The sequence below is a fragment of the Theropithecus gelada genome, chromosome 15 (genome assembly GCF_003255815.1).
Source record: "Theropithecus gelada isolate Dixy chromosome 15, Tgel_1.0, whole genome shotgun sequence".
Taxonomy (NCBI): domain Eukaryota; kingdom Metazoa; phylum Chordata; class Mammalia; order Primates; family Cercopithecidae; genus Theropithecus; species Theropithecus gelada.
In genome coordinates this window covers 60,948,738-60,966,933 of record NC_037683.1, presented here as the reverse complement: position 1 = coordinate 60,966,933, position 18,196 = coordinate 60,948,738, and the positions used below count along the sequence as shown (strand labels likewise).

General features: G+C 36.9%; 1 protein-coding gene across 1 annotated transcript in view; it reads left to right on the top strand.

The window, feature by feature from the left end:
• Positions 1-18,196, top strand: part of FOCAD (focadhesin) — a 315,281-nt gene that overhangs the window by 88,014 nt on the left and 209,071 nt on the right. Inside the window, exons 7-10 of the mRNA XM_025360104.1 lie at positions 578-782; positions 3,932-4,138; positions 12,343-12,430; positions 15,471-15,673. Of these exons, the coding sequence (XP_025215889.1) occupies positions 578-782; positions 3,932-4,138; positions 12,343-12,430; positions 15,471-15,673 (703 nt within the window). The remainder of the gene's footprint in view (positions 1-577; positions 783-3,931; positions 4,139-12,342; positions 12,431-15,470; positions 15,674-18,196) is intronic.

Sequence of the window (18,196 nt, the reverse complement as noted above, 5' to 3'; positions counted from 1 at the left end):
TTCCAAAAATGCATGTTTGTTTCATACTCCTGGAGAGGTGATCCTGCCATCTGTCATTCTAGAAAGGTTGTCAGGTGATTCTTTTTTTGTTTTGTTTTGTTTTTAAGATGGAGTCTCGCTCTGTTGGCAGGCTGGAGTGCAGTGGCGTGATCTCAGTTTCACCATGTTGGCCAGGGTGGTCTCTATCTCCTGACCTCATGATTCGCCCGCCTCGGCCTCCCAAAGTGCTGGGATTTTTACAGGCATGAGCCACCGCGCCCCGCCGATGATTCTTATGTTCACTAAAGACTGATTTTGGAGATGTAGTTGCTGTTCTAATGTGCAAATAGAGACTCTCTTCATCCTGAGTATCTAGCTTACAGTCTCCAGGTGTTGAATAATTTTCCTCAGTGTACAAAGAACTGTTTGGCATAGATGTAGGCAGGTCATAGTGGAATAAAAGAATCATAAAAAGAAGTTACACTTGATGATATGGTAGTTTATGTTATTTCATGAACTATACGTTGATATTTGCTACTTTACCTGCATGATAGTGTATTTAGCTCATTCACTGGCTAACATATTTCATGTCTTATAGGTCAGAAGTTTCATGCATTCAAATAATGGCACCATTTCTGTGGTATCTGTATTGTGAACCATCTCAGTTACAAGAATATGCTAAACTCCGACTAGCCCTGCTGAAAGTCTTACTTCAACCCCAGGTTCTTTGTGACAAAGATCAACCATCAATACTGGAACAGCAGATACTTCAACTGTGTTGTGACATGGTTCCATGTTTGCAGGTAAGGTCTTCGTCCTCCACAAATATAGCATCGGCATCGGTAAGTGTTGTTATTGTCACAGACAAAGTAGTTCTAGAAAATAAGTGATTTGGCAAACTCAGACATGATCCTCGCTCTAGAAATGCTTACAATCTTTTGGGGAAGATGAAAAAAACAAAATCTAGATTTAACATGAGTGTATTATGTTTGATGTTAACTAAATTCACAGAAATTATAAATCAACATAGTCCATTTTGGGATTAGCAGGCGTGAAAACTTTCCTTTGTTTAAGAAACGGTTATCAGGTAAAAGATTTTGAGTTGAGTTTCTTCTGTGTAGACATTGGGACAGTAAGAAGGAAAAAAAAGACCTCTGTGCACATTGGAAAAAAAAAAAAAAAAGGGTGTGTCTCAGGGCATAAATAGCTCTGAGGATGCAAAGCCTGACCAGCTGAGTGCCAGCTAGATTCCAGCTTCCACATGTCCCCTTGCAACATATGCAGCAGCTCTCAGGGATCCTGCTCTTGAGAAGCACACATGTAGTAAATGAGTTAGGACAAGTACTGTACATACATTCTTATAATTCAAAGTAGAAAGATGAAAAGTGGTTGACGGAGGTATGGAGAAAACACGGACACAGTTCAGGGGAAAGAGAAATTTGAGTCATTGTCTCTATAACTGCAAATGAAAAAAAAAAATCCATTTGCCCAGGTGTTGGGATTTTAGTGTAGTGATTCATTTATCAGTCCATCTCTTCCCATCATCTAGGTTTGCTATTTGCCTGGAATCTGAGCACCATGCTGCTTAGCTGATGGAGGGAATCTGTGAACATATTTCAGAGTGATCACTTGAGGTCACACATGACCTGTTTTAAGTTTGTGTTAGCAAGGAGTGACTAGAGTAAATCTTTCCTTTGCGACTCATAAATAGGCTTTCCTGTAATCAAGGCAGAGAAAATTTAATTAAAATGAATTCTCCTGTGGCTTTTCCAAAGCTTTTGTTTTGTGCGGGCAATAAAGCAATGTTTAGGCAGAACATCTTGAACTAGGGTACATTTTTCACATCATGGCTGCATTACCCTGTGCTGTGCTCCTTGGCAAAGGTTTGTCTTCATCTTATGAACCTGTGTTGACAAGCTTAAATGCTTTTAGAAATGAGCTCTGTGGAATATTTCTGGGAATCTGGCTTTTTAACCTAACAATTATGTGAGAAAAAAGGGAATACATCATTTGGAAGTACTGGAACTAGTGATATTAGCATACTTAATCGGTTTAACAAATCAGTGTTACTAGAATGAAGCATGTGAGGGTTGGAAGTAGTCTTAGAGAGAATATAGTCCATTTCCCACCCAATACAGATGTTTCTTATACTCTCCGGAACATGACTATCTTATGGCTAATTGAATATTGATAGAGGAAGCATATTATTTTGCAAGGCAACCATTTTTTTTTTTTTAGCAAGTACTTATTGACCTTCATTTTTCTAATTACTCATTCGTTTTCATTCTTCTCAGAAAAGCTTTTATAAGCTTTTAAAAAAACCCCATCTGTATCTTCTCTTGTCTTGTTTTTCTCCCTTCTTTCCTTCCCATTTTTCCTTCCTTCCTTTCTTCCTCACTTCCCTCCCTTCCTTATTTTTTTCTTCAGTGTCTTAATCTCTCCATTGCAAATGGTTTCCCGACTTTTCTCTGTTTTGTTTTGCCAGGAATTTTCTAGTTTATTGGTGCTCAAAATGTGCTACTATGAAATGATCTTCTTAGAGCTGACTACAATGCTGTTAATGTGGTCTTACTTATACTGAGCACTAGGATAGAATCACATTTAAATTTTAAAATACAAGTTTTAGAAATAACCATGCAACCTTGTTGACCAATGATGAAAGAATGGTCAGTGAAACTCCTTTTTCTATTTCTTCTCATGCCAGTTGCTCTTTCATTTTATAGATGTAGAATTGTCCTTTTCATTTTAATGGTGATTCCTGTCACCTCACATATTACCTATTGTATTATTAAATAATATATTTCTACATAAAGACAGAATGTTACTTCAAAATTATGCTTGTTTAGAACTTAGATAATGTTAAAGATTAGAGAGCCTTTAATGCTAGCTTGCTGAGGTTGTCTTTTGAACTTTTTTTTTATGGAAAATTAGAAATGTGCACATAAATGCACTCAAGGAAATATATTGTCAAATAAACATTAGGCTTTATTCTGTGGCCTTTTGACTTTCCTACTGTATGTTTGCAAGAGAGCAAAATAATTTATATCAGACTGTTTATTTTTTATAACAATGTTTTCTGCTATTTCTTCTCTTTGATCTTTTAATATCTTTTTTCTCTTGTTTGCTAGCAACTAATTTTTGTCTCTGTGTATAACTAATAGTCATTTGTGTTATTATGGTGATAACCACTGGTAAAAGGTACAGCTGGTCAACCGTAGGCTTTCTTCTTGATGAATTTAACAGACACAGGCTCCTGATGGAAGCAGATGGTCCATTGTTTGTAATCTCTGGGAAATGCCAGTGTGTCTGTGAGCAGGACCATATCCTTAATACCAACTCCAGAATTTTGATCGGAACAGCTGGGTTTGAATTGCATTGGGATTTTCAAGAGCACCCAAGTCCTTCCTATCTAATACATTAGCCTGTTGAGAAGACTACCATTTGAATATGGTCTTTTACTATGTCTGCGAAGTGTGGAAATGATACTCTCAGTTAAGGTTGTCTGAGCAAATATCTTGCAGATAAAGGGCTTAGTACCGTGTTAGAATAACATGCTGACCCTTTACTATCAGGTTATCTATGTTGGAATTGTAGAAATGAGAGTTCATTTGGAGAATTCAAAACCGAACTTAATTTCCCTCAACATGTTGGCATTGTCATGTAACTTGTTTTAAGACATCTGCACTCAGAGAAGCTAGAAAAATAAGGGAAGAGAAATTTGTGTCAGCCAGCAGTAACAAAAACAGTAGCAAATTGGATTTTGGTTAATAACCAAAGGATAAGGTACAGTTGTATAGTTAATCCTTCATTGAGTTCTGTAACTTTTTTTCATCTCCTTTAAGTCTTTATAGGCTTAGAGAAAAAATTATATTGTTGAAAGCTTTTTGTGTACCTTAAAATTATCCTTTGGTTTGTGTATTTTTTAATATCATATAATGACTTTTTTAAACAGATAAAAGATTTGATACAGACAACAGAAGCGATGATGTTTATTGAGGAAGTATATTTAAGCCTTTTGCGTCATCCTGTTTTCTGGAAAATTCAGCTTACCCAGATGACTCTTCAGCTGCTGTGTGTCTGTGAAGTCAGCTTACAGATAACTGGCGAATGTTCATCTTTAATTCACCTTTTAGAGCATTGTGTTGAACTTCTGAAGGAGGTAAGGATAGTAGTATATTATACTGTTCAAGCATTGCTATAAAGAAATACCTGAGACTTGGTAATTTATAAAGAAAAGAGGCTTAATTGGCTTACAGTTTGGCAGGCTGTACAGGATGCATGGTGCTGGCATCTACTTAGCTTCTGGGGAGGCCTCAGGAAACTTACAATCATGGCGGAAGGTGAAGCAGGAGCCAGCACTTCACATGGCTGGTGCAGGAGTGAGAGAGAGGAGTGGGGAGATGCTACACGCCTTTAAACAACCAGATCTCAATCACTATCACAAGAACAGCACCAGGAGGATTGTGCTAAACCATTAATGAGGAACACCTTTGTGATCCAGTCACCTGCACCAGACCCCACTTCCAACATTGGGGATTACAGTTCAACATGAGATTTGGGCAGGGCCAGAGATCCAAACCATATCAGATAGACATTTTATTGTGTCATTTATCACTCAAGTGAGTCTTTCAATAACTGGGTGGATGTGCTCATTTAGTTTGCGTATCAGAGGCATTTTGATCTAATACCATTAGAGCATATTGCTATTGCACTACTACTAATATCATTTGTTAGAAAATGAAATCATTAAAATAGTCTTCAGATCATCATTTAAAGATCACCACTGTGACTTTTTTTTTCATTTATTCATGCAGAACACAAGTATTGAACATTTACTATATGCCAGGCTTTATAGAATACATAGATGAAAAGGTAAATTCTATGACCTCAAGAGACTTACAGAGATGCAATAACTAAATTATAGTACAATAAGAGAAAAGATTTTATGGGAGTATATTTAAAGTGTAATGGGAGAACAAGTTTCAGGAGGTAGGGCATGAGTTGAGATTTGAAGACTGAATGGAATGTGCCTGGTACAAGGGCCTGGGAAGGGCATTCCAGCTGTTGAACAGCATGTGCCCAAATAAAGAAACATGAAAGAGTAGTCAGGCTTGGCTTATTAAAAAAAAAAACAAACAAGAGGATGTTTGATATTGCTGAAGGATTAAGATGTGGCAAATAGGGCTGGGCCTGTCTTCTATGCCACGCAAATGAGTTTACATTTTATCCTGTATGCTGTTTGAGACCTTTCAGCAGATCTCATTTTTTAATGTGTGGAAGATCTTTCTTGTAGGTGGGTGGAGAAGAGTTTGAGGCCACACACCACTAATAGGGTAGGAAGTGAGGAGGAAGTCTTAGGCAGTTAGGGCTGCCACAGACTGGGTGGCTTAACCAATAAAAATGTATTTATTGGTTGGGTGCAGTGGCTCATACCTGTAATCCCAGCACTTTGGGAGGCTGAGGTGGCAGATTATTTGAGGTCAGGAGTTCGAGAGCAGCCTGACCAACATGGTGAAACTTCGCCTCTACTAAAAATATGAAAAATTAGCTGGGTGTGGTGGTACACATCTGTAATCTACTCGCGATGCTGAGGCAGGAGAGTTGCTTGAACCCGGAGGCAGAGGTTGCATTGAGCTGAGATCGCGCCACTGCACTCCAGCCTGCGTGACACAGCAGGACTTTGTCTCAAAATACATAAATAAATGAATGAAATTATTTCTCAGAGTTCTGAAGGCTGGAGAGTCCAAGCACGGGGTGCTGGCTGATTCTGTTCTTGATGAGGACTCTTCCTGGCTTGCAGCTGGCTTTCCTCGCATGGTAGGGAGAGTATGAGCTCTCTGGTGTCTTTTCTTATGAGGACACTATCCAGATTGGATTAGGGCCCCACCCTGATGACCTCACTTAACTTTAATTACTTCCTCACTCCAAATACAGTCACATGAGTGTTAGGGCTTCAACAAATACATTTTGGGAGGACACAGTTCAGTCCATAGTGAGGGCCTAATGAGGGAAATGGAAGTGGGAAAAGGGAGACACAGAAGATAGAATCAGTAGGGCTTTATGATTGATTAGATGGTTAAGGAGAAGGGTCCTTGATAGAATCTCAGCTTTCTATTTTGGGCTACTGGATGATGCCATTTACTTTGAGAAATGGTAGCTGATGTTGGAAGGAAGATGATTAATTTTATTTCAGATATACTTGACTCGAGGTATGTATGGATCATAGATAGTTGGATATATGGTTTTAAAATTCAGGCTAGAAGTCTAGGCTAAAGGTGTACATTTATAGACATTAACTTTGGGGTGGGGATTTTAAACATGGGATTGGATGACAGGGCTTGTGGTGGAACTCTGGGGTGGTTGTTATTTGGAATTTACTGATAAAGAGGAGTCTGAGAAAATATGTCTAGAAGGATCATATGTAACCAGCAGAGACAGATGACAAGAAAATCAAGGGAAGGAATATCTCAATAAGTGGGAATGGTCAACAGTGTCATGTGTCATAGAGCAATGATGTAAAAGTAAGGGATGGAAAGTATTCTCAGGATGTAGCACATAAAAGCTTATTTTGAACATTAGAGGGAGCAGTTTCAGCAGAGTGGTGGTGGTGGTGGTGGTGGTGGTGGTGGTGAAATTGGAATTAAGGGAGTGTGAATGGCAGGTGAGGAATTGAGAGAGTAAATGTAGATTTTGATGGAAGATGGGAACCCAGGAAGACTCAAGTATTATAAGTCATTTGTCAATTTGCCAATCTTATGATTAGAATGATTTTACATATACTGGGACTCTAAATAACATATTTTTCTACTGTATACTTATATATGTATCTTATGTATAGTAGATATATATAATATATATCAGGTATAATTATATCTTACAGATATAATTATGTTATATGTCATATAGATAGTATATAAATACATATAGATAGATGTTTTATAGTTAAATATTATACAGAAAGATATTTTATAGATCAGTGTTATGTAGATAAATTGCCAGTTCTGTTAACTGTAAACATAATATCCATGGGTAAACCCCATATTTTTTCCTGTACTTTTAGTAGATTCATATGAGTAGCAATTATAATTTCATAGAGTTTAGTCCTTTTTAGTATAATTCTCTGACCTTTTTTTTGTATATTTCCCCCCCACCCTTAGCATATATTTGTTAAGCAGATGCCTATGGCAAACACTTTGCTATGGCAATTAGTTGAAAGCAGACAAGGTTCATGAAGCTCATGTTTTAGTCAAATGGTTCAAACTAGTGTGCATAAAAATCACTAGGCAGAGTCTGTTAAAAATGCACATGCCTGGGTCTTATCCCTAATGATATTGAATTAGCGGGTCTAAGTGCAGCCCAAATATCTCTATTTTAAAGTAGCACCCACAGGGGATTTTATCATTTATTTTGCACATAGGGCAGATAGCACATAGATCAAAACATAGAACTTTGAAACCATCACGCAGATCAAGAAATAGAAGTTTCTAGCCACCACAGAAGTTCTCCACAAGCCCAGTCCTAATCATAACCTCCTGTTTCCCCTGACTATTCTGACTTCTGTAGTAACCACTTCCTTACATTTCTTTATACTTTTATCATCTCAGTGTGTATCTCTAATCATCATAATATGTTTTGGGCTATGTGTGTGTGTGAGATCTTTTAAGTTTCTTTCCAATTAAAGTTCATCCCCTTTCGTTTCCTCCCCCACTTTTCTTCCCTGCAGTTTGTGTACTGAATAACCTGGCTTGTGTGAGCTGGAGAGTTTCCTATCTTCTGGATTTTGCTGATTGCATCCATATGTTGCACTTTAATACAGTGGTCCCCAATGCCTGCGTCACAGACTGGTATCGGTTCCTTGCTTGTTAGGAACTGGGCCACACACAGGAGGTGAGCAGCCCAGTGAGCCAGCATTACTGCCTGAACTCCGTCTCCTATCAGATCAGCCGATGCATTAGATTCTCACAGGAGCATGAACCCTATTGTGAACTGTGCATGTGAGGGATCTAGGTTGTGTGCTCCTTATAAGAATCTAAATAATGCCTGATGATCTGAAGTGGGACAGTTTCATCCCGAAACCATTCACTGCCCCAGATGTGTGGAAAAATTGTCTTCCATGAAGCCAGCCCCTGATGCCAAAAAAGCCGGGGACCGCTGCTTTAAAGTGTTTCGCTGTTCAAAGGTAGTTAGCTCTAAAGGCTTGTTTGGATTCAGGATATTTTGTTTTTTGTTTCCAAGACTACAGGGGGTGGTGTGTTCTGTCATCAAGAAGCACAATGTGTGTTGCTTTTCTTTTTATGATGTTAGTAGTCGTTGATACTCAATGCCTAGTTCTGTTAATTAGGAGTTGCAGAGTGGTAATGTTCTAATCCTATCATTCCTTCTTCATTTATTAGCTGGAATACTTCCATAAAAAGAACCCTCCCCCAACAGCCTAGTAGTTGGTTATCCAGTAGTAAAGGAAAGTTAGGATAAATGCTTTACTCTTTTGCGTTTTTCTTTACTAACTTTAAAAAGTATTATGAATTCATGAATTTAAACATATTTGATGCACTTCAGTCTATCATAGATATTATCCTTATTGAATTTTAAATTGTCTTATTTTGGCCACTGGGAATCTATTAATATAAAGCTGGCTCTTGAGTCTAATTTTTAAAATGTTTTTGGTTATAATGTAGAGTCACAGGATACTAATGTCATTTAGAAGAATGAAAAGATTTTTGATGAGGGAAAGTCCTATTTATGTCTCTCATTTGCCCAATATTTTTAAGTTTTAGAAGGAAATAACAACTAGTAGAACTGTTGAAATATTTGTGTTACGAAGTTTTCTGTCCCCCATCCCCATCTTAGTGTTCCTGAGGTTAAAAAAGTGAGCCTAGGAAAATTAATTTGCAAACATATACTATAGGTCTATATGTACTATAATTTGAAATAAAATGAAGTAGAATGAAGCAGTCTTATGTATTTTGACACCATACCCACATTTCTGTATCACTGGGTTTATCAACTGGATGTTTTGTTCAAATATTATATTAACTTTTTCCCCACTCTGTTCTCTTTCTACTCTTATATTAGAGTTGTATCATTGTATATTGAAAATGGATTTATTTCTTAGGCTGCATTAGTTTTTGTGGATTTGGTCTTAGTTGAGCCATTTTTAGCTTGATTAGAATAATCATAATTTAAGGTCCTTTACATTTCAAGCAAAATAAATGCACCCTAACCAGCAAAATTAGGCAAAAATGATGCACATTGGGAGGAGATTGAGTAGCTCTCAAAGTGAAGAATGAGTGAAACATTTCAGCATTGGGAAGGGTCGGAAACTTGTGGTTTCTAAGACACTACTAGCTGATGACTCAGTTCCAACCAACTTTCTTCGCTGTGTGTCTAAGTTTTCAGATTTTGTAGGAAAAATGATCTGTTTGGCCCATCTTAGCTTGATGAAGCTCTGGCCAGGGGAACAGAGTACGTAGCAAAGTTATGGCACTGGAGGATTGTGTGAGTTGGGCCACCATCTTTGTTTTGTCTGCTACCTTCTCATGCCTTGTTTTCTCTTTAAAAATACTTTTCCATGACTTTACTGTAAAATCCCTGAGAAAAGGGACTATTTTGTCCACAGTGGCATTTGTAGACCCAGCTTATGTACTTACTGCCTGGTACATAGGTGGTGTTTAGTGCTATTTTCATTTGACTTGAGGACAAAAAATGTGGACTCCAGGTTGTTTTCTGTTACTGGGACTCCTCCAACATCTGTGACTGAGTATAAAGGCATTTACTCATTTTTTTTTTCTGTATTTTATTTCATTTTTTAAAAAATTCTTCTTTTATTTTATGTATTTTATTTCCTTCTTTTATTGTATTTTTATTTATTTATTTTATTTTCAGGCTGTGAGTTGGCCTGAGTTTCCCTAAAGGCAAAAGTAGAGACTGGGTTCCCACAAAAGCAAAGGCTTATATGACTGGAATTAATCTGCCAATGTGATCCCAGCAAGCAGCTAGAGAGGGACAAGAGGAGTGAAGTATGGAAGGTGGGAGAGGCAATACAGGCATCATCAAGTAGGCTACTGCTACGAGCAACTAGTTGCTTGATCCCACAGAATCTTCTGAGAAGCCTTATGAAAGAAGGATCTAGAATTAATGGGAAAGCATTTATCTATTGGGTACTATTGCCGATTTGTCAGCTTTGGCCTATGGGGCTTTAACTTCTTTGTACTTCTAGAGTGCGCTGTTCTGGGGCAGGAAGCAAGAGGTGTATGGTGGGGACTTAGGGGACAACCATTAGGTTGCACCTGTGCAGAACCAGTTACCACAGCAGTAGCTGTAGCATTTGAAGTGTGCAAATGGGATGTCCAACACTGGGTTTTATTAAAAGATCTTATTAAATGGTACCATCCTTTGGTGTCCATTAAAAATCAATCAGTCAAAAAACTTGTAACCACTAAACTTGTAAGTAGTTTAAGATTTATGTGATCTAATCCTCAACCAATTACTTTTCCTTAGTTTTGATCTTGAATCTCCACTCTTCTCCTTTCACCCTCTATTCTGAACAGGCCAGTCTCACCCTTCCTGGAGAAGGCCATTTTCATTTTTGCCTTCATACTTTTAAGTTCCATCCACTTAATAAAAATACTTCTATTCCATTTCAGAACTCTAAAAAGCTACTTTATGGCCCTTGCAGTAATAGCTTGTGTGAAAAAGGCTTTCCAATAATAGTGTTACTATATAGCAGTGCTTTTCTTTGTTGTTGGTTCTCTTGGAATCTAGTGAATCTGAAGTTTAAATGGTCTTGTTGGTTTTCCTTTTGTTTTTTATGGACATGCAGAAATTGAAATGAAATTGGGGAAGATATAGCAAAGAATGGTGTGATAGTATATACTGTAAGTGTGTTGGTTTTGAAATGCATGTATTATCCTCAAATAGATAAGAGTGCTTCATTGTTCTCAACTCTATTTCGAAACAGTGAACACATATATTCCCAAAATACATAGATTGGAATATATCCCATTTTTAAAAATTCACAAATTTTTTTCTTTTGCTGTTTTGTTTTTCAAAAGTCCATAAACAAGCACATGAGAGGATTTTGTAGGTGAATTTCACTCTTCGAATGATAAAACTGAGATTTTAGAGGGTATTTGTTAATTGATAGTATCTTCAAGATTATAACTTCTGAGTGTGCCAGACTGTATTGTTTTCACTCAGGCAGGTGGTCCTCTAACATGTGGCTCTAACTCACAGATTTCCTTATTTTCCTGTTGTTTTTGTCGTTGTTGTTGTTGTTGTTGTTGTTTGCGTGTGTGTGTGGTTTTTTTTTTTTTTTTTGCCTGTCTTTATTATTCATAGGTACTTCTGCTCTGCAGGCACTTCTGTAAACTTCAGAATAGTCATTTTAGCTGAACCTTTCTTCTTTAGTACCATAATACATTAAGATTTACTTTATTTAGAAACCTCAAATAACATGTCATTTGTGTTTTATTAATGTTTATTAAAGCCTAATATACGTGTCTTTTTTGTTTTGTTTTGTTTATATACTTGGTTATTTCTATGGTCATTGCTCTGCTACATTTAATGCTTAATGAATTACGGTAATTTGAAAATAATCTCTACCTCCCTGGCACTAATATTTCTTTTATTATAACATGATTTACTAAATTTGTTTAGTGTAATTCCTTATGCAAGTTATATAGATGGATCATGTCTGTATTAGGTAAGTAGGATATTGAACCAGTTTACAGAAATGAAATATTATTAAATTTAGTATTTTAGGCAACTTTCAATGGTTTGCAAAGATTGACTGTTTAGAAGACTTGCTGATCTGCTGTGTTGAGTTTTCCCTCTGAATTATTTGGTTTATAGCTTCTTGCTTTTTGGCCATATAATACAACATTTTGAATTTATGTGTAAGTATGTGGCATCGACCAATTCTTTCTCTTTTTTTTTTGAGATGGAGTCTCGCTTTGCCACCCAGGCTGGAGTGCAGTGACTGCAACTTCCGCCTCCTGGGTCAAGCAATTCTCTGCCTCTGCCTCCTGAGTAGCTGGGATTACAGGTGCCTGCTACCACTCCCGGCTAATTTTTTTGTCTTTTTTCAGTAGAGTTGGAGTTTCACCAAGTTGGCTGGGCTAGTCTCAAACTCCTGACCTCGTGATCCACCCACCTCAGCCTCCCAAAGTGTTGGGATTACAGGCGTGAGCCGCCGTGCCTGGCCGACCAATTCTTTCTTTAGTAGAGCACACTTGCTGTATAAATAAATTTGTGTAATAGGCTTGCAGTCTTTCATATTAAATATATTCTTCCTGGATACATGTTACAAAGCCATGGTTCTGGGAACTTCTTTAACAACTCCTTTTTCCTCCTCTATCCTTTTAGGATTTTCCTGTTGAACTGATCATAATTGGAATAGCTTTACTACTTCTACAGACTCCAGCAAGTCAGCAGAAGCCAATCTTAAATCTAGGTAAATAAAAATACAGTCACTAGAGTAAAATGTAGATATAACATGAGTATTGACAGGATTCACTTGAACTATGTATCATGCTATCCTGTGTATTTTGAGTTTCCATCTGTAATTTTTAAAATTATAAAATAGAATTTTTTTCTTGTCTAATTAGGTGTTACCTTGTGCAAGCTTTGATATAACATAATTTACCAAGTATCTCGGCTGCATGTTAGAAGGTTATAATCTAACCTTATATAGTAGTAACATTCAGGAATATAGTGAATGGCATATCACCTTACTGAGCATTGTACAGCAAAATGGAAAGCTTTAGTATAACATCCTTGAAAGAAAAGTGTTTAGTAGTTGTAGTTATTTTAAAATACTCCATACCTTTACTATTCAAAATGTGCTACATTGAACAGAATTTAACTTATGGTTATTGCTTTAATCTAGCTAGAACAAATGAAAGATAATATTCTTTTGACAGTCCAGTATTGATTTAAAGAAAAGTGAAGGAGGGGGCCAAGAGAGGCAAAAATGTTCTAGTTAAGAAGAATGTGGTAAAGAAGCTAGTTGCCCTATCTGGCAGATTGGTAAACAAGTCATACTTTTAAAATGTGGCTTTTACATTGGTGTTGCCTCACTTTACTTGGTCTGATCCAAAATAATCCACATAACAATGAGAGCTCTAAATTATGCTGTGTAGTGCCAGTATATGTTAATATACTGCCATTCTTATTTTTAAAAAGTACATGAGAGGCCAGGCGTGGTGGCTCATGCCTGTAATCCCAGCACTTTGGGAGGCTGAGGTGGGTGGATCATCTGAGGTCAGGAGTTCGAGACCAAGCCTGGCTGATATGGTGAAACCCTGTTTCTACTAAAAATACAAAAAAAATTAGCTGGGCGTGGTGGTGCACGCCTGTAATCCCAGTGATTTGGGAGGCTGAGGCAAGAGAATCACCTGAACCTGGGAGGCAGAGGTTGTAGTGTGCCAAGATCATGCCATTGCACTCCAGCTTGGGCAACAAGAGCGAAACTCTGTCTCAAAAAAAAAAAAAAAAAGAAAAGAAAAAGTGTGTGAGATAAATACTTATTATATAGCTCATTCTTCTGGGCATTTTAATTCATGATTTTGGGAGTGAATTGCTCTTTCACCTACAGCGTGTCTTGGAAATAGCTTTAGCACATGGAGGGGATCCTTGCCTCCTAGGCTTTGATTCCTACCCTGCATTTGGCCACTGGCTTTATGTTTACTTATGCCTTCCCTCCACAGTCTGATCCCGTTTTTGCCTTTTTCTTATAGCAGTGCACGTGGGATCTTCCCATAGGTATAATTTACCAGTGCTGGTACTTCTGACAGCTGTAGTTTTATTTTTTAAAACAGCTTTATTGAGGTGTAATTTATGTACCATAAAATTCAGAATAAAGTGTTTTCTAGTAAATTTATAGATTTGTGCAACCAGCACCACTATTTAGTTTTAGAATATTTCCATCATCCGCCCAAAATTTCTTGTGACCATTTGTAGTTAATCCTCATTTTCACCCTCAGCCCCAGAGAAACACTAATCTGCTTTTTGTCTCTATAGATTTGCCTTTTCTAGACATTTCATATGAATGGATTTTGTTTTTTGACAAAAAAATTCTAAAGCCTCCGAAAACTACATTTCAAATTCTGAAGCTATGTTCTTATATTGTGGTTCATGTGTAAGAGAAAGATAATACAATATCAAACACTCAATACTTTCATTATTTGCTGGTTAGCAGACTTTTTCTTTGTCTCGTAAACCAACGTCTCTGACTTAAAGTTACCTTAGAGTGAATAAACTGTACTGAGCACTGCTAAGCCAATATGTCTTGTCGGAAAGTAAGGAAGAGCTGTGGGGAAAGAGTATTCAAAGAAATAGGATCACCAAGAGAATATTGATTATTCCAAATTTAAAAGATTTATGTGTATGTTTATTTTTACATTAATGTAATATTACACTGTAATTGTTAATTGTAGCCTTGATTACGAATAGCAATTTATAAAAATGCCTGGAATATTCAGATTTATAATAGAGGCTATTAAAATATTGGTATTATTTTCATTTCCTGTTATATTAAAGATAATGGATTTTTAGTAGAGACGATATCAGAAACAATTATAGATTAAGACCAATATTTAGGCAAGAAAAGTAAATTAGTAGTGTTAGAGTAACAGGTGTTTGTACTTAATATCATGTTAAGGTTTGACCTCCAGATGATGTAAAATAAAATGCTGACAACTCATTGACATGATTCAAGGCTTAAAGAATTATTTTTGCTGTAGTGGGGAAATCAGTAGAATATTTTGATAATGTAACTTTGAAGCCCATGAATAACATCTTTTAGTAAATCAGGGTTAATTACATCACTTTGAAAAAATATTGTGAAAAAAGTATATTTATGCCTTAACTCATTCAGTTAATAGAGACTCTACATGTAACTCAGTTATTGCATAACTGTATGTATCTGATGTGTAAGTTGTTTCCATATTAAAGAACCATTCACTAATTTTTTTTGTTTGTTTGTTGTTGTTATTTTGGTTCTGGACTTTGGGACTTTCACAATCTCCTTCTTAGCAATTACAGCTGAAGGGCAGTCCTGCTTCACTTTGCTGTTTACTTAAGCATCTGCTAATAGGATTCTTAGCTGCATTTGTAAAGGAAGCATGTATGTTGGCCTTGTTATCCACTGATCCAGGAATTCTTGGTCTCTTAGCTCTGTTTGCTGAGGGCAATACTAGCATCTCAGAGGATATTAAGGACAAATGTTGAATTGTGTTTTTAAAAAAATTTATATTGACCTAAAAGAGTATCATCAATTTTTCAGTTACATACATTAACAGCTTATTCTATATAATAGTTTCTTTATACTCCTTTTATTTCATCTTAGGATAAAATTTATCATCCTAGTTATGTGTCTGACCCAGTTGTAAAAAGGAAGAAAACTTTCTTGCTTATCATTCTTAAGCAAAATTGCATTTTGTTTGACTGTGGTATTAATTTTTAAAAACGTGCGTTATTATTTTGATGAATAGCTTTGAAGCTCCTCTCTGTTACTGAGGATCAGAAAATCCCAAAGTCCTCTCTGCTGTTAGTGATGCCAATTCTGCAGATACTATCTTCTACTGCCTTGGAAGACTGTATATCTATGGATGAAGAAGGTCCCTCTAGGCAGCAGTTGGCTCTAAACCTTTTGGAAATGATACAGCAGGAATGTTACAGAGATGACCACCAAAAGGTAATGAATCTATCCTTGTTTCTCTTAAATAAAGTGTCGATGTGGAATTTAGGTATACAGATAATCTTGCCTCCTGATGAAGCATCTGTTTGTTATCAGACTTTATCTTCAGTCAGGTAATGCTGTTGGAGATCTTAACATATTCTTCTGGACTATAAGAAGGGTTAGTAGTCCTGTCGTGAAATAAGTTTGGAAATGCTATATCTTTTCTTCTTTGAAAATCCAGTGCACAATACTAGTTAAAGATCCTGAAGGGTTCTTCAGAAAAGGAACTAATTCTATTTAACCTGATGCTTCTCTAATATATTTTAACATGGAATCATTTTTTAAAATTATACTGTTAGTTAAGTATAGCATATTGCTAGATCTGGGATAATCCAAGGTGGGAAATAGTCCTCAAATGCCTGAAACTTCTGATATCAGTAAGAACTAAAACTTCCTTATTTAATATGGTACCTCTTGCCATATTCCCTGGCATAATGACTCTCGATGTCCCCTGTGTATGCCCCTATTCTGCTGCCTCCAACTGGAAGACAACAGGCCTGCCACATTCCTTTTCCAATCCTGCCTTCCTCCTTCTGCTTTTTCAGTCTCACTTTTCCTGTTACAGTAATGTACAAGTATTGTCATGGTTTGGATATTGGTTGGGTTCTAGGCCTAGATTTGCCAGACTTTTTTTGTTATGATATTTGAGTTTTGCCTTTATCAAAATGAAGCATTATTTTCCAACTCCTCTTATGGGGATGAAATGAGGATTGAATAAGATGAAGCTGGCGAAGCATCTTAAATCTCCATGAAGAGAGGCACTATGTAAATACAAACTAGAGTGATGGTTGTGGCTTCATCTGCAAAAGCAGAGATACCTCTTATGTTAAATGCTCCAGCAGCACAAATCCAGTCATTATTATTTCTTGTTTGAGCATGTAGCAGAAACTGACTAATAATTATAGGCAAATTGAATGTATACTACAGCTTCCCAAATCCTAATTGTTTGGCTAAAACTTTAAAACTTGAAACAGGTATTTGATTTGAATTAAGAGAGAGAAGTTCTTGCATCAGCCCTAATAGGAGTACAAAATCTGACAAAAAAAAAATTCTAGTAGCTTTTTTACTTTACCTCTTGGTTTGCCCATATAGAACAATGATTGGATCTTGAATGGGAGTGGGGGCAGGGCAAGAGTTCTATTCCTTTAAATCACACGTGTTATTTACTGAGGATCACCCCAACTCTAATACATAAGTACTTCGTTTACTATTTGCTCAGATGTGTGTGAATCTTATTCATCAACACTAATATCTGGACTTTCTCTTTAGCAGCTGGTAAAGGGGAGGGGCAGAATTACTATTAGGGCTATAAATATCTTATAGCCCTTATGATACTGTGCTGCTTTAAGGAGGCTTTCAGTAGATATATGATCACTGTTTTAAAAAAATTAAGCCACATTTTACTGTTGGCTTTTTTTTCCTACTCCTATCTGGAACTTTACATTCCACACTTATGAATTTAACATGCCCCAAACTCTTCAAGTCTCTTCCTGAATCTTTGCTTTTGTACAGAATGCTGTTTTATGTCATCTACCTGAACTATTCATTCTTCAAGACTCAGCCAAATATTCTCAGCCTCCTCCCCAAGTCAAGATTATTTGACTATTCGATTTTTTTTTTTTTTTTTTTTTTTTTGAGACGGAGTCTCACTCTGCTGCCTAGGCTGGAGTAGAGTGGTGTGATCTTGGCTATTAAATGTGATATTTAAAACTACCTATTACATTCTTCCCAGGCAAAATTAAATAAATAAATAAATATTAAAAAAAATAAAAAAAAATTGAACACTAATTGTAAATTCTAAGGGGCTTGAAACATTCTGCTTCCTCCTTGTTCCCCTCCACTCCCACAAGAGAACGTGGGGAATAAAAGAGAGACTGCATCAGTGTATGAGTCAGATTCCAGTCAGGAAAGAGAAAACACACTGGCAATTTGAACAAGGAAAACTTAATGCAAATAATTATTAGTAAGAGGTGTTTAGTTATAAAAACTTATAAAAAAAAGCGTCTAAGGAATATTACAGTAGTACATGTAGGGAGCAGCTACTACCTCTAAGCTAAGACGAAGGCAGAGTTCCCAAGGAAGGAACTAAAAAGGTCTCCCCAGACAACACTGAGAGACCTGGTAGGAGAGAATGTGGAGAAGGCCTACTGGGTGATATAGTCTGCTGGGGTGCATAGGCTAGAACTGGTCCACAGGAAACCACTTGTCGTGGTGTGAGCAGGCTGGAATTGGCTGAGCTGGTCCACTAGAAGCCACCTCTGGGATATCCTGCATGTCCCTAGCAGCCGTGGTAGGAGAAATCAAAGAAGCACACAGGAACCTGAAGAGAAGCCCCTTCTTTCTTTCCTTGCAATGTCTCTCCTGTGCTCTCTATTGACAAGGTCTAATATTAGACCAGAGGGCAAAGGAGAAATGCTAAAAAGGCACAACTGTAGGATCATATAGACAAAGAAGGGTGGGTGTGGAGCTGAGAGTTAA